Source organism: Cynocephalus volans, chromosome 8, assembly GCF_027409185.1.
Source record: "Cynocephalus volans isolate mCynVol1 chromosome 8, mCynVol1.pri, whole genome shotgun sequence".
NCBI lineage: Eukaryota > Metazoa > Chordata > Mammalia > Dermoptera > Cynocephalidae > Cynocephalus > Cynocephalus volans.
In genome coordinates this window covers 25,277,739-25,305,586 of record NC_084467.1, presented here as the reverse complement: position 1 = coordinate 25,305,586, position 27,848 = coordinate 25,277,739, and the positions used below count along the sequence as shown (strand labels likewise).

Below are 27,848 nucleotides of genomic sequence, written 5' to 3'. Positions count from 1 at the left end.
TCTGTGATGAGGTTTCCTTTCTCTGTCTCTGGGGCAGGTGGACAGACATGTCCCAAAAGGGGGATGCAGAAGGCTCCAGCGCAGAGGACTGTGTTTGCAGTCCCCAACACAGCTGTGCAGTTTTCCAGGAGGACATGGAACGAGCCAGCTCCATGCCAGGCCTGCCGGGGGCAAGGTCTGGGGCCCGAGTTGGGGCTGGCAGCAGGAAGAGGGTGCTCAGGAAGAAGGCCCATCTAGATGCCAGCTCCCAGGCTGGGGACACTGCTGGGGCTGTGGGACAGAGCCAGGATTCCCCGCCTGGCCCCAGGCTGCACATGCAGCTGCCCATGGTGCCTGCTCAGGGGAGGGCTCAAACCTTCAAGAGGCTCCAGGTTTCTCTGCATGACATCTTAGCTGAAAGTTGCCCCCAGAATCTTTGTGGCTTGTCTGCGGGTCTCACGAAGAGAGCTCTGTTTGGCAGGGAGGGGTTGGTGGGGGTAAAGGAGGTGAGCTGCCCCAGGCCCAAGGAAGCAGGAGATGGTGGGATGTATTCTCCAGGGTGTGATGGACAAAGCCCCATACTCTACAGAAAGAAGCCCCCTGAAAAGGGCCTGCCATCCTCACCAGCCCCAGCCCGCGTGAGAGCAAGAAAGAAACGGTGGAAGTGTGGGGTCTGTTCAGAGGGTGGGGAGTGCGCTGGTGGCTTCTTGGGGCTTGATCAGAGACCTGGTGACGACAACCCTCATTCTGTGGGAAGCCCCTCCCAAGGTGCTGACCTGGAGTCTGTGGGAGGCTCCCGCAGACCTCTCTCTCCCCAGGACACTGGGTCTGATTCTGTAGATCCAGGTGGAAGCTGGGGGGGATGTGCCTCCGGGACTGAGAAGTTTGAGTATTTGCTCACTGCAGGAAATAGGGCACAGCCAGGCAGCCCTTGTGGGCTCTCAGTGCCCAGTGGAGGAGAGTCCCCCAGGCCAGCTGCACAGGGTCCTCCACAGAGCCCTGCACTGTGCCTGGGAGTGTCTGCACCGGCTTCTGCAGCTGAGCACATCATGGGGACTGGCAGCGATGAAGGCTCTGCTGCTTCCCACGACCAAGAGGAGTTGGAGGTCAGGGCTCAACCAGCGTCCAGGGGAAGGCTGGGGCAAGGACTCGCTTTCCCTGCTGATGCCTGTGCCAGCTCCCCAGAGCCCTCGGGCAGCCTCAGCTCCTGCTTGGAGCCTGCAGCTAGCAAGGCCTGCTCAGGCCCATTCAGGGGACAGAGAGGATCCCAGTATGCTAGGAAGCCAAGCGGGGGTCCAGTGCCCTGTGCCCAAGAGCAGGGCACAGACAGAAGCTCAGACAACTCCACCCAGGATGAGCCAGAGGAATCCAGCCCTGGAGGCTGCCCCAGACTGGTAAGTTGGGTCTGAGAGCTTGGGATAGGCCAGGCCATATCTCTCAACACCGCGCTTGGTGGTGGAATTTAATAGTGCTGAGCTAGACCAGGCTCTTAAAGAACATTTTCTCTCACACCCATTTTACATAAACTGAGTAAACTGAGGCCCACTAAGTCAGGAAAGAGAAAATAAACTGCATTTACTGAATTCTTGTGACCTTCTGGAGTCAGTGAGTCCTGGGTTCAAATTTTGCTTCTGCCCGCATCGTCACTGAGTGACCTTGGGATATTTTTTAACCCCCATAAATTTCCTTATCTGTAAAAAGGGAGTACTAAATTCAGTTTAATAGGGCTGTTTTGAGGATTAAATGAGATTATGGTATAAAATAATGTGCTTAGCACAGTATAAGGCACAAGATAAATTGCTTAATTTATGTTAATCCTTTAGAGGTAACAATAGCCCTATAAGACAGGCATTATTTGGGGGCCAGCCCGTGGCTCACTCGGGAGAGTGTGGTGCTGATAAGACAGGCATTAGCCCCATATTACCAGATGTGGAAACTGAGGCTCAAGGAGTTTAACACAATTCTCTGGGCTCACACAGCTAGAGAGTCAGTGCCCAGCCGTGTTCCCTCTATTAGTTCCCATTCCATTGTTCCTTTACTTATAACAATAATCATTTTATTAATAATCATAGCTAACGTGTTTATACACCAAAGGCAGAAGACGAAACTACTTGTTTTTGGTATTTATTTCTCACATAATTGAATTTTTATTACATTTATTGAATGTGTATTATGTGGTAGGTGTTTTTGGTTTAATCTTCACATGAAGCCCAGAAAGGTCAGGTAACAGACCCAAGATCACATAGCTGGTAAATGACAGCCAGGGTACAATCCCAGGCAGACTGTCTCAGGAGCTTGCTGCACTGCCTGCTTGTGCATCTTCTGCATTATCAGCACAGTAGTAACAGCATCCAGTTTGCCGAACATGTGCTAGGGACTGTGCTGAGCACTTTATCTTCAGTCTTTGTGACATCCTTATGAGGTGGACACTATTACTATATGTCCATTTTATTGATGTGGACACTCTGGCTCCAAGAGGTGAAATGACTAGTCGAGACCAAAGAGCCAATTAGTACAACTGAAATAGGAACCAACGAGCTCTTTGTAAATATCACTCAAACACATTCATCTTTAATTTTAAAAGTAATATGTGTTTATCCTAGAAAATAAAGAAGAAATAGAAATAGCCCATAATGCTAATATTCAGAGCTAACTGCTGTTGACATCTTGGTATATGTCCTTTCTTTTATCTTTTTCCTATGTGTATATATCTTTTCTTCACCTAGAAATGCGATCACATGTATCAGATTTTATAATTTGCTTTTTTGGCATTTAAAAAAATTTCACAAATAATTTGTTAACACACAGTGAGGAAGTCCTTTTTAATATCTCCCGGTCCCATTTCTCTTCATCTGGAGATAACCACTGGTGATGGCTCATGTCCTCCAGTTCCCTTTCTATGGACTTCTATGTATCCATGAACATCTACACATTGAGCCTGTTTATATATAAATAGTCTCATCCTATGCCTTATTGTCCCAGGACTTGCACTTGTTTTATAAGCTCTATAGTATTTGGAGATCTTTCCGAGTTGTTCTGCATTGTTCTGCCAAAGTTGTGCTTTTCCTGAAGCCTGCGTCACAGCTGTCTGTAGTGTTTGTCACAGCCACAGGCGCTGTCAGGATGAGAGGATGGGCTGGGACTTCCTTTTCTCATTTCTAACCACCGTAGCACAGTTAAGAGCACGAGCCTTGGAGGCTGACTCACTGGCATTCAGTCCTGGCTTTGCCACTATCTGAGTGACCTGGGCAAATGGCTTCACCTTTCTAAGCGTAATTCCTTCATCTACAAGATGTGGGTATTGAAAGTACTTACCTCATAGGGTGGGGTGAGGATTAAATGAGATGACGCATGTTTGGCATTTAACACAGTGCTTGGTACAAGAAAAATACTCAAAAATGTTACCTGTTATTGACATATGCAATTTTGTCTTGTCATAAGTAACTCTGGGATGAACATCCTTATGCATCTGGCTTCTCCCCACTTCGGATGATTTATCTGGACTGGTGCCCAGAATTAGGATTCCTGGGTCTGCAGCATTGTGGGGGACTTGTTTGAGCATGATTGTGGGGCCAGGTTGCTGCCTGGCTTGACAGGAAACAGCCCACGACTGCTCTCTCCTCCAGGCCCCATCCTCGACTCTGCAGCACAGCCTGTCATCCCACAGCTTCCCAAACAACCCGTTGCCATGGAAACTGATGCCAGCTGCCAGAGAAGAATTAAGGCTGGGTTGTGACAGGGACGGGCAGGTGATTGAGGACAGGGCTGAGTGGGGCGTAGGCAAGTGTGGGCACAGTGCCCAGCTTGTCTGGAGCCCCTTTTGGGGCCCTAGCACCTTCTCCAGAAAGGCAGAGTGGCTCATGGCAGGGGCAGACAGACAGGTTCAAGGTCAGGCTCTTCTTACTACAGGATGACTTTAGACAAGAGATGTCTCTTCTCTTATCCTTAGTTGCCTCCTCTATGACATGTGGAGTCTGATATGGGAGGTTGATTGTGTTGCGCTCTTCTGGCTTGAAATAGAGACTCTCAGAAGGGGATAGGTGGTGGGGGCGAGATGCCATTTTCTTCTGTCTGAGCCCCACGGTGTCCAGTGAGGTCTGGAGCTGCCCTATGGATGAAATAGCAGGGGCTGTGAGGAGAGCGGGTCTGCCAGTGCCCCCTGCTCAGCCCTCAGTCTGCCCATCACAACCAGGGAGGCGCACAGCTCCTCTGGCCTGACTCCCAGGGTCAAGGTATGTTGCTTGCAGCTGCAAAGCGTCAGGAGGTGTGTGCCAGAGGAGCGTGTCCTCCCAGCAAATGGGCAGCCTCTGAATAGCTCTTTTTATTAGGGTGATTACTATATACCAGGAACTTAATGTATGTCATCTCACTTAATCCTCACGATAGCATTAAAAGTCAGTGCTAAAACCCCTGTTCTACTGATTAAGAAAACTGGGATTCAGAGAAGTTAAGTGACTTACTCAAGGTCACACAGCAAGTAAGCAGCAGAGCTAGGATTTGAATCCAGGCTTGTACAACTCCAGAGTCTGTATGCTTAGCCAGGCTGCCAAAAGCCTGGCTAAGGGGTTTGGATGTTTTTGGAACTTTATTATAATTTGTTGAGCAAGGAGGGAGCTCCCCCAGGAATCTCGGTCTAGGGGGTTGGAAACAAGCAAGTAAACAGAGAGTGGGAATACAGATTGAAGCCCTGTGGACTGTGGATGCCCAGAAGGTAGGGTAGGGCAGAGGAGGGGGCTGTCTGAGCCAGGTCTGGGCAAGGGAAGTGGGTGTTCAGCAGGCACAGAAGGTAGGAAGGGCATTGCATATTAGGTGGGGTGCATATTAGGTGGTGTGGAGTCAAGAGGGGAGGAGCAAGGTGGGAGAGATCAGCCAGGGCAACATTACTTGAATGAAAATGGAAAGACTGAAGTTCGGTGAAGTGTGGCAGTCTCTCCAGAGCAGGAGTCACAGAACCTTATCAACATCAACGTTTACACAGGGAACTTTCTGTGTTTCAGGCACTGTTTTAGGAGTCTTGAAAAATGATAGTAATCCTTGTGTCAATACTATGAGGAAGATACTGGTATTATCCCCATTTTGCAGATGAGAAAACTGAGGCACAGAGAGATTAAGTAACTTTCCCAAGATCACATAGATCCTGAGTATTGGCAGCAAGTATGCCATTGCATGAATATGCCACAATTTATTTATCTGTTGACTCTGCGTGGACATTTGGGTTGTTTCAATTTTTTGCTATTACATATTACGCTGCTATGAACAGTTTTGTATCTGTTTTTTGGTATGTAAGGGCAATCTCCAGGGAATATTCTCTGGAGAGGTATTGTTAGGCTGTAGGTACACACATCTTTGACTTTACTTAAACAGTGTCAGAAGTTTTCTAAAGTGGTTAAAACAGTTTACGCCCCCACTAGTCATGTATAAATGTTCTGGTGACTCCACACTGTCACCAACACTTGATATCATCAGACTTCGATTTTTGCCAAAGTGGAGATATGCGATGGTGTTGCAATGTTGTTTTCTTATTTTTTTGATTTAAAAATTTTTTTATTTTCATTTTTGGCGCTGGCCAGTATGGGGATCCAATTGCAATGTTGTTTTAGTTTTTATTCCCTATTACTAAGGAGAATCTTTTCATGCATTTTGGCCATTTTGTTTAAGTCCTTTGCCAAAAAAAGTTATTTGGTTGTTTCACTTTTCCTTATTGATTTGCAGGAGTTCTTTACATATTCTGGATATTACTCCTTTGTCAGTTGTATGTTTTGCAAATATATTCTCCCAGCGTGTAGCTCATAATTTTGCTTTCCTTGTGGTGTCTGCTGATGAGCAGAAATTATTAATTTTTTTAATTGTGGTGAAATATACATAACATCAAATATATAATTTTAACATTTTTTTTTGGCAGCTGGGTCAATTTTTAAGCATACGGTTCAGTGGCAATGAGTGCGTTCACGTTGTTGTGAAGCCATCACCACTGTCCCTCTCAAGAACTTTTTCACCTTCCCAAACTGGAACTCTGTACCTATTAAACAATAATTTCCCATTTCCCCTACCCCCAGCTCCTGATATTCACTATTCTACTTTCTATCTCTATGAATTTGACTATTGCGGGTACCTCATATAAGTGGATTCATACAATAACTGTCCTTTTGTGCCTGGCTTGTTTCACTCAGCGTAATGTCTTCAAGGCTCATCCACAGTGTATCATGTATCAGAATTTTATTCTTTTGTAAGGATGAATAACATCCCATTGTGTGTGTACGCACACACATTTTGCTTATGCATTCATCTGTTAAGGGACGTTTGGGTTGTCCACCTTTTGGCTATTGTGAGTAATGTTGCTATGAACATTGGCATACAAGTATCTGTTGAAGTCTCTGCTTTCAATTCTTCTTTTGTGTGTATACCCAGAAGTTGAATTGCTGGAGGAATCCCTAATTTTAAAATATCCCAAATTATCAATTATTTTATATATATATATATATATATATATATATATATATTTTTTTTTTTTCTTTTTCGACTGGTAAGGGGATTGCAACCCTTGGCTCGGTGTTGTCCGCACCACACTCAACCAGTGAGTGCACCGGCCATCCCTATACAGGATCCGAACCCGCGGCCTCGGCACTACCAGTGCGGCACTCTCCCGAGTGAGCCACGGGCCGGCCCATAGTTTATATTTTTTACATCTTTTAAAAGAATTCCTTTCCTATCCCAAGGTAATGAGGATGTTCTCAGATATTGTGTTGTTTTGCCTTTCACACTTAGGTCAATAATCTACCTGGAACTGATTTTTGTGAATGATACGGGGTAGAGATCCAATTTAATTTTTTATATAGATCCCCAGTTGTTCCAACATCATTTACTGAAAATTCTGTCCTTTCCCACTTAGACGCAATGGCAGCTCTGTCATAAGTCAAGTCTCCATAAATGTGGGATTGGTTTCTGGTCTCCCTGTACTCATCTTGTCCGAATTGTCTTTCCCTTTGTCAATCACACAATCTTAATTATAGTAGCTTATTAATAATTCTTGATATCTGGTGAGACAAGGCTCCCAAATTTGTTGTTTTCAGGAAGATCTTCATTCTTACATTCTTTTGCTCTTTTGTACAAATATTACATTCAGCTTATTAGTTTCCACACACACACACACACACACACACACACACACACACACACACACACACACACACACACACCTGTTGGGATTTTGATTTGAAATATATTTAACCTATAAATCAGGTTGAAGAGAACTAACATCTTTACAATGTTGAGTCTTTCAATCCATGAACATAGTATATTCCTCCATTTATCCTGATCTTTAATGTCTTTCAATACAGTTTTATATTTACTTCATGTATTAGTCCATTTTCTGTCACTTATGACAGAATACCTGGAACTGGGTAATTAATAAAGAAACAAAATTTATTTCTTACAGTTTTGGAGGTGGGAAGTGAACCAGAGGGTGCATCTGGTGAGAGCATTATTCTGGGTGGGAGCTCTTTACAGGGTCCCAGGGCAACCCAGGGTATGACATGGTGAGAATGGCATGAGCAAGACAGCTAACCTCCTAACTTGCTCTCCTTATAAAGCGATCAGAACCATTTCCTGATAACCCATTAAATCATTAACCCATTAATGGAGTAATCCATTCGTGATAGCAGGGCCCTAATGATCCAATCACCTCTTACAGGCTTCACCTTTCAAATAACACCATCGGATTTCCCACCCTCTTGACACTGTTACAGTGGGAGTCAAGCTCCAGTGAATTTTGGGGGGACATTCAATCCACAGTACAACATAAAAATCTTGCACATCTTTTTCAGATTTATTCCTCAATACAATATATCTATACAGTATATAACTTTTTGTTATGGAAAATTTCCAATATATGTAAAAATTGACTAAATTGTAAGTAGGGATTAGGAAATTATGGCCCGTGGATTGGCTGCGTCACCTGGTTTTGTGAATAAGCACAACTGTTTGCTTACATAATGTTTGTGACTGTGTTCATGCTACAATAGCAGAGTTGGGTAGTGCGATAGAACATATAGCTCATGTCAAAGATGAACAAAGCCAGACACTAAAGTGGTGAGGACAGATTTGAATCAGGAACAACTATTGCAATAGGGAAGACAGACCAATGTGAACTGACCTCGACTTTGATTTGTACCGAAATAACTGGGCATTTAAAGGAAGAGTGAGGGATTAGGATGGGGAACAAGTAGGGGCTCGGGAGAATCAAGGAAGTGAAAAATTACAAATATTAGTCATTATAAATATGATTCGGTCAGTTTTGTCTGCATCTAGCAATTGTCGAAGTTAGGACTCTACCCTCCCATAGAGACTGGGAGACAGAGGCCCTAGCCTCAGGTGTTGGCTAAAACAGTAAATTTTGGGGGTAGCCTTGAGTTTTCTCAGGCAGGTATTTTAAGAGGGGCTAGGGTCATCTTAGGGATGCAGCCTTGAGCTCTGAGAAATTATGTTAGTGTTTGCCAACTCTTTATAGAGGAAGGTTGAGGCCTAGTCAAGAAGAGGGCTCAGAGGAGGGCTCAGAGGAGCCTGGATAGAATTTGGGCAGGGAGAGAATCTTTGTCACTGGCAAGCCTAAGGTATTTTTTCCCTGGCTCTTTACAGAAAACAAATTACTGCCCCCTGGAATGAACTCCCTTGTACTTACACCCAACCCTAGCCACCATGAGTTATCTTGCCTAAAAGTTGACAGTAATTTCTTAATATCATCACATATTCATTCAATATCCAAATTTCCACTAGTCTCATAAAGGTGATAATTTATTTATTTTTTGTTTGTCCTTTTAAAGTCCAAATAAGGTCCACAGTTGGCTGATACATCTTTTAAGTCTGTTTCAGTCAATAGGTTCTTCCTCTCTATATTGTTTTTTTCTTGCAGTCTTTTCTTTGAAGAAAGTAAGTTGTTTGCCCTGTGGTTGATTGCATCCCCGTGGTATAAACATGTTCCTCTGTCTTCTGTATTTGCTGTAAACTGGTGGTTGAATCTAGATATTTAATTAGAATTGGATTCAGTTTTTGGCCTGATCTACTTCATAGGTGGTGGTGTGTTCTTTCCATGAAAGGGCACATAAAGTCTGATTATACTACTTTATATTTTTTGATGCTATTATGTAATGGTAATTTTTAAAAACTTTTAAAAATTGCTGTTTATAGCTACTGCTGGCATATAAAAAGTACAATTGATTTTCTTCTATTGATTTTGTATCCAGACATCTTGCTGAACTCTTTTATTAATTCATATAATGTATCTATTAGGATTTTGTTTGTTTTCTATGTAGACAATCACATGTAGACAAATGACAGTTTGTCTTCTCTGTGGACAAATGGCAGTTTTGTTATGTCCTCTCCAGTTCTTTACAACTCTGTCTCCCTTCCCTTACTGTGCTAGCTAAGACCATGAGTATAGTGTTAAATAGAAGTGCTGATTGCAGGGACCCCTAACATGTTCTGGATTTTAAAGGAAATGTGGTCATTTTACAGTGAGTATGATGTTTGCTGTGTTTTTATATAGATGATCTTTATCAGGTTAAGGAAGCTCTCTTCTGTTCCTGGTTTGCTAATTATTCTGCATTTTATCAAATATATTTTCTCCATTTTTTGAGATAATAATAATATTTTTATCATCTAACTTATTGATATAGTAAATTTAATGAGTGAGGGTTTTTTGGTTTTGTTTCTGTTTTTTAATGTTAAGCCAATCTTGCCTTTCCGGAACAAACCAAACTTGATAATGTTATGTCTTTTTTATATTTTCTGAATTCATTTTGATAATATTTTGTTTGGAATTTTTGTATTTCAATTGATGCGTTAACTGGCCTGAAATGATTTATTCTCATACTGTATATGTGAGGTTTCTAGCCTCACAGAATGAAATGCAAATTGTTTTCTGTTTTTCCATTCTCTGGAATACTTTAATAAAGATTGAAATTATTTGTTCTTTTGTCATTTTGGTAGAATTGCTGGTTAAAAAAAAGTCTGAACTAGTGTTTTCTTTAGGGAAGATGTTTCTGTATTGATTCATTTATCTTATGGTTATAGGTTTATTTATTTTTTTCTTGAGTCAATTTTGATAAAGTTATATTTTTCTAGATAGGTATCCATTTTTATTGATTGATTTATTTTTTTGGTGGATGGCCAGTATTAGGGATGTATCCATTTCATCTGAGTTTTCAAACTTATTGGCGTGTTGGCATGAAATATTTCACAATAGTCTGTTATCTTTTTAATGTTTATGCATTAGTAATTACTTACTCCAAATATTATCTAGTTGCACCTTCTCTCTTTTTCTTAATCAGTCTTGCCAGAGGGTTTTCATTTTTTTTCAGTCTTTTCAAAGAACCAATTTTTGGTTTTGTCAGTCCTTTCCATTGTTTGTTTGTTTTCGATGTCATCTTTCTTTCAATTTTTCTGTTATTTTATCATATCTTAAAAATGATAGTTTATTAATTTTCTGCCTTTTCCTCCTTCTAGTAAAGTCATTTAAAGCTGTAAATGAAACTTCAATGATCACTTTTGCTGCATTCACAGACTTTAGTATATTTAGTGTATACTTTAGTATATCCACAGACTTTAGTCTTCCTTATCATTCAATATCAACATTTTATAATTTTTCTTACAATTTTTCGTTAACCTATGTGTTATTTAGAAATGCATTTCTTGGGCTGGCTGGTTAGCTCAGTTGGTTAGAGCTCAGCCTTATAACCCCAAGGTCACGGGTTCAGATTCCCATACTGGCCAACTACAAAAAAAAGAAATGAAGTATTTCTTAATTTCTAAGCATACTTTTTGGTTGTCGTTATTGCTTTCTCACTCAATCATACTGTAGTTTGAGAAGGTCGTCTTTATCCAATATGGTAGCTGTTTTAGTTCATTTCTATTGCTTATCACAAAATACCTGGAACTGGGTGATTTATAAAGAAAACAAAATTTATTACTTTCCGTTTCTGAGGCCAGGAAGTCCAAAGTCCATCTGATGGTGGCAACAGTGACCCAGGGATCTCACATTGCAAGATGGTGGAAGCAGAGAGAGAGTTTCTCATTTACTCTCCTGTTAAAGCCCTCAGAACCACGCCCCTGACCACCATTATTAATCCATTCACTACTGCATGGTCCAGCAATCTAATCACCTCTTCAAGGCCCCACCTTTCAATTACCATAATAGGATTTCCCACCCTCAACAGTTAATAGTGGCGATTAAGCCTCAGGGAGGTTGGGGGGAGCATCTAGTCTACAGCAGTAGCCACTAGCCATTTGTGTCTATCCAGTGCTTGAAATTTGGCTAGTCCGAGTTGAGATGTGCTATGAATGTAAAATACACACTAGATTTCTTTCTTTTTTTTGTCTTTTTCGTGACCGGCACTCAGCCAGTGAGTGCACCGGCCATTCCTTTATAGGATCCGAACCCGCGGCGGGAGCGTCACCGCGCTCCCAGCACCGCACTCTCCCAAGTGCGCCACGGGCTCGGCCCAAATATGCTCTAGATTTCAAACACTTAATACTGAAAAAAAAAATGTAAATCTCATTAATAACTTTTATGTTGAGTACATGTTGAAATGATAATATTTTGGATATGTTGAGTTAAATAAAATATAAAATTAATTTCACTTGCTTCATTTTATGTTTTTTAAGAGAGGTGGTTTTTTTGGTTTGTTTTCTTGGTGGGTGGCCACTACAGGGATTGAACCCTGGGCCTTGGTGTTATCAGTTCCACTCTGTAACCAACTGAGAGCTACCTGGCCAGCCCCTCTTTCTACTTTTTTTTAATGTAGCTATTAGAATATTTAAAAGTACACTTGTGGCTCATGTTATATTTCGATTGGGCAGGGCTGGTCTAAAAAAATACTAATCTTTCATAATTTGTTGACACTTGCTTTTTGTTCCAGGCTGTGCTCAATTTTCATATGTGTTATATGTATAGTTGAAAAGTATATGTATTCTCTAGTCGTGAGGATCAATGTTCTCTCTATATATAGATACACACAGATTAAGCTTAATTATTTTCATTATTTTTATTCTTAATGATTATTTTGTCAGCTTGATTTATTAATAGATACATGAAGTTTTCTTGCTATAATGGTGTCTTTTTTCTTATAGTTTTACCAACTTTTCTTTACGTTTTTTGAGATTATCTTATTAGATGCCTGTGAGTTGAGAGTTGTTATAGCTCCCTGGTGAAACTGCTTATTATGTAGTAAGGTCTTTGCCTGTAATTATTTTTTGCTTTAAAGTCCGTTTTATCTGATGTTAATATAGCAACAGAGCTTTATTTTGGTTGGTATTTTCCTGTTTACATCTTATTCCATTTTATTCTTTTAACCTTTTTGCATCATTATGTTTTAGAAATAGGTATTATAAATATGTAATAATTGGGTTTTCTTTCTTTAAAAATGTGATAATTTTTGTATTTATCTGAAGTGTTAGTTTATTTACATGTGTTGTAGTTACTGACTGATTTTCATGTATTCCTACTGTTTTATTTTGTGCTTTGCATGTGTTCTGCATTTCTGTACTTCTCTCCCCCCTTTTGAATTGATTATTTTTTCTCATTCCTTTTTATACTTCTAGTAGTTTAGAAGCTTTCTATACCTTGTTTACATTTTTTGGGGTTGGTTCTCTTAGAATTTTTTTTTTTTTTTAAAGATGACCGGTAAGGGGATCTTAACCCTTGACTTGGTGTTGTCAGCACCACACTCTTCCAAGTGAGTGAACCAGCCATCCCTATATAGGGATCTGAACCCGTGGCCTTGGTGTTATCAGCACCGCACTCTCCCAAGTGAGCCACGGGCCGGCCACTCTTAGAAATTTTAACATGAATACCTAACCTATCAAAGTATAAAGAGAGTTAACAGTCTCTATCTTCCTCTGAAATGATGTAAGGATCTTGGAGCACTCTAATTCCAGGCATGCAGCTTCCCAGCTTGTGTGTGGTTGTTATCCAGTAAATTGGTTCTATCTTTTTTGTTTTTTAGTCCCACAAATTACACAGTTATTATAGTTTTGTACAATTAATATTTGTTTAGATTTAACAACATATTTATCATTTTCTTTGCTCCCAATTTCTCCTTGCGTCTCAGCCTTTCCATCTGGGATCATTTTTCCTTCCTTCTGCCTCAAGTTCAACTTTTAGCATTTTGTTTATTGAACAAAATAAAATTATCAAGAAAAACAGTATCTCTCTTGGTTTTCTCTTTAATATCTTTATGTCTTCCTTCTTCTAGAAAAATATTTTGTCTGGGTCTACGATTGATAGTCACTTTCTTTCAGCACACTGAAAATATTATGTGTTTTGCTTTTCATTATTACCATTGGAAAGTTAGCTGTTAGTCTAATTGACATTCCTTTATAGATAAAATGTCTTTTAGTGAGCAGCATTTTTCCATAGTGGTTAAAGGTGTGGCCTCTGGAATCAGACTGCCTGGATTTAAATCCCAGCTCTTTGGTTTACTAGCTGTGTGACACTGGGCAAGCTGATTAACCTCTCTGTGCCTCCATGTGCCCACTTTCCTCTTCTATAAAATGGGGGCAATAATAGTACCAGCACCTACCTCATAGGGTTCTGGTGAGGATTAAATGAACTAATACGTAAAGCACAACAGTAGTAGCACATTTTAAGTGCTATTAAAGTGTTAGTTATTATTTTTTCTTTTTATGCTTTTAGGATCTTCTTTAGGTGTGGATTTCCTTTTATTTATCCTGTGTGAAATTCACTGAGCTGTTCAAATCTGTGAATTGCTCTCTTTTATCAATTTGGAAAATTCTTATCCATATATCTTCTCTGCCCCTTTCTCTCTCAGCTCTCCTTCTGGAATGTTAGATTAATTAGTCCTTTTCATGCTATCCTTTGTGTGTCTTTGGCTGTGTTTCCCAGTCTCTGTGCTGTGAATATTCTGGATGATTTCTTTAGATCTATAGTCCAGCTCACTAATTTGTTTCAGCTGTGTCTAATACACTATTAAATCTATGCATTAGAATTTTAAATTTTAATTACTATTATTATATTTTTCCATTTCCAGAAGTTGTGCTTGGTTCCTAACCAAATCTGCCTGGTTGCTTTTCATAGATTTTTGCCCTTCACTCATATGTTTGACTCCTTCTTTTATTTCTTTAAATATATTATGCATACATATTTTGTATTCTGGTCTGATAAGTCCAGTATCTAAAATCTTTGCTTGTCTGATTCTGTTGCCCATTGTTTTGGAGCCTAATAATGCTGCTGTAGGGACCCCTGAGACAGGGACCAGCCAAAAGGCTTTACACTGTAAAGGGCTAATCTTAATATCTTTCCTGCCCCTTGTCTTCCCTGATGTACCCTGTTTTCTTTTTTCTCCCTCTTTCCCAACACCCAATCCCTTCCCTACCGGCAGCCTGGGTTATTAGATTCTTGTGTATACTTCCAGAGATATTTTATACATATTTAAGCAAATACAAATTTAAAAATTCCTTCTCTCTGTAACACAGATGGTAGCATACTACGCTTATTGTTCTGAACTTGTTTTTAATAAAAAAATATGCTTTTGATTATAGGAGAAATGCATTCGAATTTTGTATAACATAATACCCGAGTGTCTACAAGTAGAAAGTGAAAGTCCCCCTGGAATTTCATTCCCCAGAGATAACCTCTATTATGCATCTATAAATATATATTTACATAAATGGCCTTATGCAACAGACATTGTTCCATAACCTATTTTTTAAAAAAATTTTTTACTTTTTCTCCTAACAATATGCCATAACATCTTTCCACGAATCTTTCCACGTTTCCACATAGCCCAGTAGTTAAGTGCTTGGGCTTTGGAGTCAGACCGAACTAGGTTCTTCTACTAGCTCTGCAGCTTAGTAGCTATAGGACTTTTAGATCCTCTCTAAGCGTCAGTCTTCTCATCTGTAAAATGGGGATAGAAATAGTAGGTATCTCATGGTGCTGAGATCTTAATAAGATCATATGTGATGTGCTTCCTCTGGGGCCAGCTGCTTTGTGTGCCCCCAGTGAATAATGGTTTTTATTATGACTCCCTCACCCTTTTTAATGGCCACATAGAATCCATAGTACGGTAGAGTGTCTTCTTGTTGTGAATTCCTTGCTATGAGGTTACTGGGTCCTCTGGATTCTAATCTCTGCATCTTTTTTCTCCTCAAGGAGGAAGTGAAAATGCCCCATGGGGTGAAGCCTGTGTGTTATGTAGGTTTTTACTTTTTATTACTACCTTTCTTCCTCCCTTTCCTCAGGTGTGGTAGGGTGGGAGGGGTCCTCCACAGTAGAGGCAATCCCAGCCCCCCTGGCCTGCTCTGCTGCAGTGCATCGGAGTACTCCCCTCCCCAACGATGTTGAATCTCAGACTTCCAGTTTCCCCCAAATCTTGGAACCTGACCATTCCATGATGTCAACGATTAGTTTTCAGACTCGCTTGCTTTCAAAACAGTTCCTTGTGGTTTGCAATATATTAAAAGAATGGAAACACTTAAAATGGGATAAAAGTGTAAAGAAAGCAAGAAAAGAGGAAGGAGAAGGGGAAATCTTGTTACAACAACCCTTCACCCTCTACCAGTCCTGGAAAGGTACAACTGCTAGACTCAAAGTTAACACTGAGCTTCCTGGCAGCCATAGCAAAAAGGGGGGCAGGATAGTTTCTGCAGCTCATTAGAAGACCAAAAACTACTCTGTACCTTGAAATGATCATGAAGGGATTTCTCTTAGGGGCAATAGAGGGGTGATCAGCAGCCTTACAGAGGGGGCGATGGCTGCATGCAGCTGCTTCAGGGGAGGGGCAAAGAGCAAGTCAGTGACCCCTGAAAGGGGCATGACAGAGTTTTGAGCAGGAGGAGGTGGAGTCAGAACAGGGTGTGCCCCTCCTGATGAGATGTATCTCTGGTCAGAAGGAGGGTGAGAAGATCCTGGTGCAGGGTCCAGTTAACTCTGAATGTGGTTGGATGTTAGAGGGCGAGGCCAGAGGATGGGAGTGAAGACCGGCTCCTCTCTTGAGACAGAGGCCCGGCAGTCAGCAAACATTTATTGAACCCTACTATGTGCCAGGCCTTTCTCAGACACGGGGAATACAATGGGGACCAAGACAGGCAGGATCCCTGTCCTCATGGAACTTACAGTCCAGTGAGGGAGAGAGACGGTAAACAGTCCGTGGGGGAGGGTGGCAGCCTGCGCTGGTTCTGAAGTGCTCATCTGCCCTAGGGGAAGGTCGGTTCTGGGGCCGCGATCCAGCTCCTGGGGACCATCAGCTACAGCCAGGCAGGTGGGCGGCAGGTGCTGAAGCTGGAGGCTCTGGAGGACTTGGAGATCAGCTCACCCTCACCTTCCCAGAGGCTCAGAGGGAAGGAAAGACCCATAGCTCGGGGCCCTGCTGGGTGTCAGGTACGGAACAGATTTCTTTATGTAGGCCATGTCACTAATCCTGCTGAGAGCCACCTTCATGCCTGATTCACAGAGATGTCACTGAGGCTTAGATGGTGTGGCTCGCTCACCATCACACAGAAGAATAGCCAGAGGCAGGGTTAGATCCCACCTGGCTGGCTGGCCTGGGCTCCTGGGCACTTTCTTCTGCACCACTGAATTCAGGAGCTTGACTATGGGAGGGAGGGGCTGGGCCCCCAGTGCATTTGGAGAGGAGCAGTCCCAGGCCTTTGTTCCTGGCATATCCTACTGCCCCAAGATTTTGGACTCTGGTGGCCTCTCTGACCCCTTCCACCCTCCAAGAAGCCGTTCCCTGTCCCTCAGGGACCCCACCTCTGATGCTGACTGTCCAGGGGTGAGTGCTTCTGCCCCTGCCACCTGGCCTCCACTGCAGCATGGGTCAGGGGAACGTGGGAGTGTGAAGTGATTGCAGAAAGCAGTGTCCCCCTGGGCCAGGAGGCTGGGCCCAGGGGCACAGCCTCACTTTCTCACCCCTCCCCCACAGCATGGCCCAGTGGAGGCTGAAGAGGAGAAGCCTCTCCAAGCGGGGGCAGAGGACTCAGGTGAAGGCCATGGAGGGTGCCCCTCCTGTCTTCCAGAGACTACTGGGGACTGGGGAGGATTCGGGCCCAGCTCCTGGCTCCAGCCCCTGCTAGGACTCCTCTCTTCTCCCCTCATCATCCTATAGTGTTTCCCCGAAGAGGTGGGGGCTGCTGGCTGCCTGGGCTCGGTTCCCTGACAGATGCGGGGACCTGGGTCCCTGAGGGTGGGGCCCTTGCCTTGTCTGCCTGAGCCCATCAGCATTGAATCTGCCCCCTCCCCATGTCCCTGGGCACCCCTGGGAGCCTGTGACTTTCTCCCCATAGCTCGACTTCAGCTTCGACAGGAGAAGCTACCCCTGGGAATCAGGATACGGAGCCGTGTGGTCCGTGCCCTGCAGAAGGTGCTGTGGAGTCGGTGAGGCTTTGCCCCCCACTTCCCTGACGTCCTGACAGGCCACCCTCGCACACCACCACCTCCCAGGGCCATGCCATGTTCTCAGGGCTTCTGCATGTATGACTCACCCTATCTGGTAGCTGTGAGGTCACTTGCCCACACAGTGAGCCAGTGGAGAGCTGAAACTTGAACCTGTTTCTCTCTGGCTTCAAGGTTGTGCCTTCCCACTAAGCTACTGCAGCTCTCAATATCTGCTCAGGTCCTCATGGATGTGGCCTGTGGCAAATGCTTTCAAACACAATGAGAGTCTGTGTTGGGAGGGTCTCAGAGATGTAATACCAGGACTCTCAGTCGTGGTGAGACCAAGGCCCAGAAAGGGCAGGACTTTGCAAAGGCCACACAGCAAGTCATTGGCAGATTGAAGGTTACATTCAGGACCAGGGCTTTGTCCCCTTCCCTGACTGATGCCTCACCCTCCACCCCGGCTTCCTCCCCCTCCACACATTCTCTGGTTCCACTGGCCAGGGACTGAGCAGGGGCTGAGGATCGGATCGATCTGGATTCACATTTTGTTTGTTTGTTTGTTTTTGGAGGCTGGCTGGCACGGGGATCTGAACCCTTGACCTTGGTGTTATAACATCACGCTCTAACCAACTGAGCTAACCTGCCAGCGCTGGATCCAAATCTTGCTTTGCCACAAATCACGTGGCCTTGGGCAGGCCCCTTATTTTCCCTGAGCCTCAGTCACCCCATCTGTCCATGGAGAATGCTAATATTTCTTCCTCACAGAGTTGGGTTGGGAATAAATGGGTTCATGTCGGAAAAGCCCAGAACACAAACAAGTTGGCCCAGACCCTGTTCCCCACACCTATATCTCCCTCTGAGGCTAAGTGCCCAGAAGACCTCACCGGCTCAGTGTCCCAGACCTCACCCTTGCCCTGCAGCGTCCAGGAGCTTCCAGACCAGCTGCTGAGTGAGGAGAAGGTGGAGGACGTTGCTGCTGGCATCGAGGCAGCCCTCTTCGACCTGACACAAGTCACCAACTGCCGCTACAAGACCAAGTACCGCAGCCTGCTCTTCAACCTGCGTGACCCCAGGAACCCAGTGAGCTGGGCTGTGTGCTGGGCCGGGCCTGCCCTCCCAGGCTGTGGAGTCTGGCTGGAAGTTGGAGCAGTGTGGTGCAGCCCCTGCCCCCTGCCCCTGCAGGACCTGTTTCTCAAAGTGGTTTGCGGCGATGTCACCCCCCATGACCTGGTGCGGATGAACTCAACCCAACTGGCCCCCCAGGAGCTGGCCTGCTGGCGGGACCAGCAGGAGAAGAGGGTGAGCTGTTGAGCCAAGTCAGGATAGGTGACAGGACATTAGGGGAGAGGGTGGTCTGAGGATGGAAGAGGGAGAGACGGAGACAGTGGAGGGAAGAGGAAGATGGAGAGAAACAGACACAAGGAAACAGAGAAAGAGAGAAGGCAGACAGGGAGAGAAGAATCAGAGAGACCTCGCCACATGAGAAATAGGAAGAGGCAGAGATGAGAGGGAGTGGGGACAGAGAGCTCAGTAGAGACGTGACACACTTGGTTTTCTGTGGACCTGGGCTGTGTGTGAGGGTGGGGAGGGAGAGGACCGAGGTGACAGTCCAGAGTCTGGAGTCCAGGGTAGTCATCAGCCATCCATGGGGCTGGAGGTCTTCCTGGTACCCCAGGCTGAGTGAGGACCCTGCCCCTGTAGGACATTGTTATGTCCGTGTGTACCCTGTGTCCAGGGGTCTTTCCCTTCCTGGGAACTGTCCGGAGGCAAGGAAGGTTTGGTGCTGAGCAGGTTTTGGAGGATGCTGGCCTAATGCTTGTGGTGGCCCAGAGAGAGCGGAAGGGACTGATCTAGGGGCTGGGACTGCTGGGATGGGGCAAGGCATTGAGGCACCTGCTCTGGAAGACACTGGGCTGATTGGAATGAATAACTAGCGTCCTGCAGGTGAATCTGTTCACTATGGGCTGTGCGTCTGGCCAGGCACCATGGAGAGCTAGGGGGCAGAGTCAGCTACATAATTTGGGGGAGCCCAGTGCAAAATGAAAACAGAGGGCCCTTTGTTCAACAACTGTTAAGAATTTTAAGATGACAGCAGAGCATTAAACCAAGTGTGCGGCCCTTCTAAGGGCAGGACCCTGTGGGACTGCACAGATCCTGTGCCCAGGAAGCCAGCTCTGCCAGGGAGGATAGGACCCCTCTCCTCCAGGGGTTGTTAGAAAAGGAGACAGGGCTTCAAGAAACATTTCAAATAGGGTGACACTGATCAGCAATGAGAATCACAACTGGCATTTTCTAAGAGCTGTGCTCCAGGCTGAGTACTCTTCATATGTTGTTTAATATAGTGCTCTTAAGTTAATTCTCAGAGAACAGATAAACTGAGACTTAGGGTAGCTAAATGCTCGTCCAACACCACACTACCCTGTGAGTCTCTATTAATGGCCCAGCGGAGACTCCAGAGCCTGCACTCTTTCCACTGCACCACACGCTTCCCAGGGCAGAGGGTGAGGTACAGGCAGAGGCAGAATTGACTTGTGGGTGAAGGTGAAGTCCAGGAAGGCTTCCTGGAGGAGGCAGGACTTGAGTTGAAGGGTCAATGAGTGGAATATGGAGAGGTAGGGCTGAGTGTGGAGGGCTTTCCAGGGGAGAGAAATGGCAGAAGCAAAAGTGTGGAGGCAGGAAAAGGCCTGGCAGGGAAGGGAGAGGGACCTACAGGAAGGAAAGTGAGCACTTGGGCTCTCCGTGGGCGGAGACTTCCTAACCTGGCTGGCCTTGGGCTGCTCCACCTCTTCAGGTCCTGGAGATCATTGAGCAGCAGCAGAAAGAGCCACGCAGACTTCCAGCCTCCAAAATGACCCACAAGGGAGAAGTCGAGATCCTGAGGGACATGGACCAGACACTAACCCTGGAGGCTCTGGTGGTAAGTGGGAGCCTAACCTGGTTCTGGGCAGAGCCCATGCCCAGGGGTGCAGCTCCTCACCTCACTAGCTGTGTGGCCTTAGGCAAGTCACCTGACTGCTCTGAGGCCCACCTTGTTCATGGCAAAACAGAGACAGTCCTTACTGGACAGGGTCCATGTGTGTGTGGAGTGAGACGGGGCAGGTGGCACAGGCCCCTCCTTTTAGCCTAACCTCAAGGAACCCATATGAGCAGTACTAGTTCCAGTCACCACAGTCACCCCCAACCTCAGATGTTCTGCCTAGATCTTGGGCTGGGAAGCAGGGGGCCACGCTGTTCCCGGCAATGATCTTTTCAGTACGGAACAAAGTTCTCCTTTATTCAGTGGATTTATGTCCTGAGGGCTTCCTGAACTTGCCCTAGGACCTGGAAAGCCAGACCTCAAGTCTCCTCTGGTCACGGGTATGTGTTCCATCCTCACCTCCAGACTGCCCCGTCCTCCTTTACTCCTCCATCTGGCATGGAGCCTGTCATTGTGGCTTGACAGCCCTGGAATCAATTAACCCATCATCTCAGCCTCCCGCAGCCAATGAGAACCTTCCTTGGCTCACTGAGTCACACTCAGAAGAAGGCCACTGTGGCCGTGGTTAGGTGTTCCGGGTGTCAGATGTCCACCTGGGTCTAATCAGCTGTGTGTCCAGGAGAAGGGTGCAGGGCAGGCCCCTTGAACCATATTCATTCACTCAATGTACATTGTGCACCTACTGGGTGCCAGGCATAGTTCTAGGTACTGGGAAAATGGCAGTGAACATGACGGACAGATATCCCTGCTCCCCACTTGCCCCCCCCAATATTGAGGCCAACAACCAGGAGAACCACTGCCTGCAGAGAGGGTGTGGTTTCTCCCCAACCCAAACCATTCTGTATTCTCTGAATGGACTGAGCGTAAGTGGAGGGAGAGGGCCCAGGTAGACCTAGAGAGAAGGCCCCAGCCCAAGAGGGAGGAAGGGAGAAAGGAGGTGGCAGAGTAGGGGAGGAGAAAATAACACTTAAGAGCAACTCTTACTCTTGACTGAACACCTACTATGTGCCCCTTTTACAAACAGTGCCTCATTCGGGCCTCAGGTCACCTGCGAGTAAGTGCTATTACCACGCCCATTTCTGTGATGAGGAGCCTGAAACCATTGCCCAGGGTCACATAGTGTGGCGTTGAGAACTGAGATTTGAACCCAGGCTGGCTGACTCCAAAGCCTGAGCTTTGGCACTGCTCTGGAGGTGGTTTATAAGGCAAGAATAGAGTTTCAAAATCTTTAAGGCAATGTTTGTTTTATGTTTAAACCGCTTTCTATTATGGGGGATTTGGCGATGGACATCAGGAGTCTGAAAAATGTTCATTCTCCCTGATTCTGTCATCTGCTTCTGAGAACTTGTCTTAAGAAAATAGTTTAAAGTTTAGGAAAATACTTTCTGCACAAAGATAGCTTCAGTGCTATTTATAACAGTGAAAACCTGGAAAAGACCCAAATGTATAGCAACAGAGGTGATGTGTACACTACAGTCCACCCCACCAGCGCAGTGTCTGTGGGGACTATACAATGTGGCCAATGCCTCTGCTATAATTAATGGATAAAATGAGAATACCGGGTTGAATAGTCGATCCCAACTATTTTAGTGAAAGGACCCCCAAACCCTGTATGTATAAAAATTATTATAAAGGAATAACCAGAATATCAACAATTGTCTCTGAGTAATGGGAGAAGGGTGATTTTTTTTTTTTAATCTAAAAATTTTCTGTATCTTCCAAATTCTCTTTACAAGTTCATGGTACTTTTGTAATAAAAAATATGTTCTTGAGAAAAATTAAGTAAACTAAATTCCCGAGGCTCCCTACCCATCGAGGGCTCCTGACTTCCCCAGCCACCTTCCTAGTCTGCCCTCTCTCCTTCTCTGCCTCCCAGGGACCCATGGTGTCCACAGACTGCAGCCCACTGGCCCTGCCTGCCACATCAGAAGACACCACAGAGCAGCATGAGCACCACTTCCTAGACTCCAACTGCCACATCTGCACGGGTGGGAGGGACACCCAGCAGGGAGGTGCAAGGGTGGTGGGCAGGCTGGGCTGACTGTGGGGTTCAGCAGCAACAGGGACTTGTGGCCCGGGGAGAAGGTGGCAGAGTGGGGGTGCCTTTTCAGGTCACCTTGAAAAGAAACCTGGCTCTAAAGCCCTGGGCTGGTTTTGGCCTCACTGCCCGCCCCTGTTTCAGCTCCTGTCTCTGCTGTTTGCAGAGTGGAAGTCCTGGACGGAGCTGTCAGGCTCCTTAAAGGACACCAGGAGCAGAGAGGACAATGTCTTCCAGAGAGCCCCAAGCCCAGCTCCTGTGTTCTCTCCAGAGATGCCCAAAGCCAGGGAGATGCCTCCCACAGAGCCCCAGGACAGGTTGCGGGGCTGGGGCAAGGCGTTTGGGCAACACAGCAGGGCTGGTGGGGGAGGCCACCAGCTGAAGCAGCAGACACAGCATGGGCTTTTCTTTCTATATGGCTTTGGGCAAGTCTTCCCTCCTCTGTGAGCCTCAGTTTCCCCATCTATGTAATGGCAATAATCGTCCCAGCCTACTAGTGACCCTCTGCACAAGGCTGGGCAGTGGGGACCTTCTCTGAAAAGAAGGGAGGTACTGGGGGGACCCTGATGATCTGCTTTGCTTGGTCCTGTCTCTCTGTCCTTCCCTCCAGGCTCCAGATGCCTGCTGGACCCACAAAGGCCCTGCCTAGTCAGCCACCCTGGGAGGGCACCCTGGACATGTTCTCCATCAAGCAGTTCCGGGTCAAGGCTCAGCTGGTCTCGGGACAGAGCTGTCGGCTCATCCAGGTTCGCCTGCCCTGCTCACCAGGGATTCCCTCACGCACTGACCAGCCCAGTCAGCTGTTCACACTCCCATTCATTCATTCATTCATTCACTCATTTACTCATTCTAGAACAAGTCATTGGCACCCTTCTTTGTACCTGGCCTTGTGTGAGGCATGGGGGCACGTGAGGTGCCAGCCCCATTTCTACAGACACCCACAGGGTGAAGGACTCCCTGTAACCTGAGGCATAAAACAGGAAGGGCCCAGGGAGGAGTCTGGTGCTTCTCCAGCCTAGAGGAGGGTTTTAGGAGTGATTGTTGAATGACTGAATGATCAGCTAAAATGTTGGATGAGAGCGGGAGGTTAGAGGAGGGAGTGAGGGGCTTTGGAGAAGTTGTAGGAGACTGGCCAGGACAGGCCATAGGCCTCCAGGGACAATCAGAGCTTGCTGGACAGCCACTGAGGGTCCTGATATACTGCCTGCCCATCTCCTTCAGCCCTGGCTTCAGCCTTCCAGGTGGGTGAGAGTGAGCCCACACTAAGCGGGAGGGAAGCTGGGGGCTGACTGACCATCTTACCGCCCCCAGGCTCTGCCCGAGGTGATCCGCTCAGCAGGCTGCATTGCCCCCAACACTGTCTGGGACCTGCTGGCCAGCATCTGCCCAGCTGAGGCCAGGGTAACTGCACACTCTGGGCACCCTCTTTTCTCCTAGTCCCTAAGCCCCTCCCCTGAGCTCCCTCCCTCCGCCTCTGGAGCAGAGGCCTGGTTTGGGATATCTGGGTCTAGTTCCCAGTGTGACTGCAGACTCACTGTGTGACCCTGGGCAAGCCCATCTATTTCCTGCTCTGGGAAATGGGGACACACCTCCTCACAGGGTTCGAAGGTTGAGGTGAGCCTAGGAGTATTAGTAGGAGCAGAAGATGATTGCTGCTCTTGCAACTGCAGGATGTCTGTGCAGTCAGACTGTGCCCACACGGGCCTCGGGACACCCAGAACTGCCACCTGCTCTACTCCTACCTCAACAGCAAGCAGTGCCACGGCCTGGGAGCCGTGCAGCACATGGGCCTGGTCCTGCTGCCCCTGCCTGCCTTCCAGCCCCTGCCCACCAGACTGCGCCCTCTGGGGGGCCCAGGTGAGTGCCCCCATGCCTGTGCCAGACCCTGCATCCCCTCATTTGGTGGCCAGACTGGGCGTTGTTGACACAATCACCGTGTCTCAGAGGAGGCAGGTGCATTTCAGAAGGGAATTCCTGACATGGGCAAATGTGATGACAATAACAATAACAGCTCACACTTGGGTATCGCTTACTGTGTGCTGGCATTGTTCTAGAAGCTTAACCTAGATGAATTCTTTTGGTCTCAAAATAGCCCTATCAGAATGGTACTACCCGATTCTCCATCTCACAGTTGAGGAAACAGGTGTAGGGAGAAGGCAAGTGACTTGTCCAAAGTCAGTGGCAGAGTCAGGCTTCACACCTGGGCAGGATGACTCTGGGACTCATAACCACCACACTACACTGCCTCTCCAGTTAGGCACCTCTCAATAGAAACTTCTAGGATAGCCACATTTGCCCCGGGTGCAGCAGAACAGAAGCAGGATCACAAGTGACCGAGGAGGGAGGGATGTTTCACAACAGCTATGCCAGGCCACCCTTGGCCTCTGTGCATGGATACTCTCCAGGGTGTGGCTCCAGGAAAGCACCTGGGGAGGGCATAGTAGGGGCTCAAAGGGTGGACTATACCTGTTTCTGAGCAAATTGCTTAGCCTTTCTGGACTGCATGTTCTGTGACAGTGAGGTGGACTTTGAATCCACCAAGTCTTGAGGTCAGACGTCCATACCCCACCCTTGGCCATATGAACCTTGATTATGCCAAGAACAAATCTTCTTTTCTTTAAAAAAAAGATGACCAGTAAGGGGATCTAAACCCTTGACTTGGTGTTGTCAGCACCACACTCACCCAGAGAGCTAACCGGCCATCCCTATATGGGATCCAAACCTAAATTTTCTGAGACAGGCTCACCCTACCACCTGCTTTCCCCAGCATCTCATGGGAGCCCATCTCACTGTGGGAAGCTCTTCTTGGGATCTAACCTTCAGACCTGCTGCAGACAGAATGCAGCTTCTGGGGGCTCTGTGTTCTCCCCCAGCAGGCCTTTGGGATCTTCCTCCCTGTTTCCCTGCCTCTTTCCCCAGGTCTGGAAGCCACTCACTCAAGCCTGTTGCTGGCTGTGCTGCTCCCTAAGGAAGGACTTCCAGACACAGCAGGGTCCAGCTTTCTGTGGGGAAAGGTTCGCAAGGTGGTCTCCTTCAACAGGAAAGTGGAGAAGAGATACTACCAGCCAGAGAACAGGAGGCCGGATGTGGCTCTGAAGGGCTCCCCTTCCCCAGGGCGTGCCCTGCAGCAGAGCCAGGGCAAGGACAGCCTGGCTCCAGGGGGAATGTGTGCTTGGCAGAGACTCCCCAGAGGCAGGGGGAGACTGTGGGCAGAGGCTGAAGCCTGGCAGGGTTCTGAGCAAGGGCAGTGGCCTCCAGAACCAGGCTGGTGCCAGTCCTGGCATCCCTATTCAGCAGCACCAGCTGTCCATGGTTTTGGCCGTGGCCAGCACCTCCATAGGACCTCCTGTCCCCACCAAGCCCTGCTCCAGTACCTTGAATCCCTGGTGACCATGAGTCATCAGCTCCAAGCCTCACTGTTACCCCCTGGCCAGGAGATGCTTCCAGCACCCTCTGCGGCATCTGCCCAGCCCCCCCCAGTCCCTGGGATTCTTGCCCCCCTCTGCCAGCCCCGTGCAGGTCCAGAGCCCCCTGACCCAGCCCCTGACACCTCCTTGGGCCCTACAGAGAGAGCTGACTCTTAGTGTCCCCTCCCTAGAGAGACCTGACCCTCTTCACCCACTAGAACGGGGGCTTTGATTCTCTCACCAGTGCTGAACCCTGAGGAGTTTCAGGGAGAGGCAGGGGTGGAGGAAGGGAAGGGTCAGCTCTACCTACTTGCCCTGTTTGAGTTTCCTGTTCTGCAGTCTGTTTGGTGTAGGTTTTTTGTTCAATAAAGAATTTGGCAAAGTTGGAATTGCATCTGCTGGTTGGTCAGGAGAGACCCTGGTCCTGGCCAGGTGTGGGTTGGAGTGGGTGTGTCTGTGAATGTCTGTCCACAGATGTGCAGCCTCTCCAGTTGCTGGTCCGAGGTCCTGAACCACCACTGTGTCCTAGGGCACAGCTGTTGCCATGGCAGCTTCTGGGAGCATTATGCAAGTATTCTGAACTAGGAGGAAGAAGAGGTGGTGGGAGAGAGGGCAGGACTGGGATGGGGAGAGAGAGAAATGGACAGAGCCTTTTGAAGGGGTCCAGACACCTAGAGATAGCTAGGGAGAAAAAGGAGAGCAAGTTGCAGTGGTTTTTAAAATGTTCAGTTACCAAGATTTTTTCTTTCAGATAGATGGAGGAAGGCAGGGAGCACATACCTCCACCATATTCCCTATGTGGCTCTGTGTCTGCGTGCTTCTGCGAAGGTCTCTGTGTGTGCATGTGCCTGAGAGCATGTGTGTGTGTGTCCATGGGTATGTGTCTGATTGCAGATCTGTGTGTAGGTCTCTGCTGAGGAAGTTAGGAGATTCGGACAGGATGACTCCTCTCTGTACCTTTTGCTAGCTCCCAGATACTGGTATTGGAGAAAATCAAGGGTCTTGGCCTTGAGGGTGGGGCGTTCAGGAATGGGTTGGAGGCTGGTGTTAGGGTTTCCCGGGCCTGGAATGAGCTCCTAATAGCTGCTGTAATTGTAAAGCGTCTCAGTGTGGGTGACAGAACTGAGTCTGGGGACTGACCCGCGAACTAGCTGCCCCTAGCTAACCAAACCAGCGTGGAGAAGGGGGCCTGGCTTGGAGATGAGAACCTCTGCAGGATCTCACCTTTTGCCCCCTGGGCCTGGAGGGATGTACTCCTTTGCCCACTCCTTCTCAAAGTCTACCCAGGACGGGTGTCTCCTGGACCCTGCTGGACTGGGTAGGGTAGGGCGATGTTTGGCTGGGGGAGACCCTCTTCTCTGCCCCATGAGCTCTGCGGCTGCCCTACCCGCGGCAGACAGCAGAGGGGGCTCTCGGCCTTGGGATGGAGGTCGCGGCTGGCGGGACTGCAGGCTGAGCTGGGGGCTGGGTGAAGTGCGGGAACGGGGACGGGGGTGGGGTGCGGGTGGGAGGTAGGGAGAGGGGCTTGGACTGGTGAATCGGGGTATGGGGCGGGACTTCTTCAGGAACTTTTCCGGCTCGGAGGGGTAAGGGAGCTCCATAGCCTCCGTGCTATATGCAAATGACGCAATTGCTATGCAAACCAACAGCTCGATTCTGAGTCCGCAACTTGGGTGGTTTTCCTAATGCAGTTGGGGCGGGGGGAGACGGCTGTGCACCCCCTCCCCCCGGGCCCAGGGCTTCCTCCCAGAGAGACGAGAGAGGATTTGCTTACTCCCGGGCCACGCTGAGAAAAACAAGCTCTGTCCTCTGTCCTTTTGGAGTTTCAGTTTCCCCCTCTGTAAATGGGGGCGATGACACCTCTCTAAGACCTCACCCACGGAGAGGCCTATGGGTGGACCCCGAAATGCTGCAGCCTGCTTCCAGGCGGGGGCTGGACAACATGACCCCCACCCACCTTTTGGCCCTTTGACTTTCTAGGCGGAGGTCGGGAGTGCGAGTAGGTACGACGTTACTAGGGGGCGTAGCCGACGGTTGCTAGGCTCGAGGGACGTT

General features: G+C 47.1%; 1 protein-coding gene across 2 annotated transcripts; it reads left to right on the top strand.

Moving 5' to 3' along the window:
- The first annotated feature begins 47 nt into the window (after positions 1–47).
- Positions 48–26,141, top strand: SPOCD1 (SPOC domain containing 1). Of its 2 annotated transcripts, XM_063105468.1 has the most exons (15): positions 48–1,373; positions 15,146–15,187; positions 16,199–16,372; positions 16,638–16,766; positions 16,917–16,974; positions 17,278–17,368; positions 18,292–18,451; positions 18,554–18,670; positions 20,163–20,288; positions 22,225–22,336; positions 22,553–22,704; positions 22,983–23,132; positions 23,698–23,787; positions 24,057–24,243; positions 25,306–26,141. In XM_063105468.1, exons 1-15 carry the CDS (start codon positions 48–50, stop codon positions 25,968–25,970), a joined length of 3,579 nt encoding a protein of 1,192 aa, XP_062961538.1. In that variant the 3' UTR covers positions 25,971–26,141. The 2 variants fall into 2 exon arrangements, with proteins under 2 accessions (XP_062961538.1, XP_062961539.1); XM_063105469.1 differs by lacking the exons at positions 48–1,373; positions 15,146–15,187; positions 16,199–16,372; ... (2 more) ...; positions 17,278–17,368; positions 24,057–24,243 and having other exon boundaries at positions 18,382–18,670; positions 25,306–25,578.
- The last annotated feature ends 1,707 nt before the right edge of the window (positions 26,142–27,848 follow it).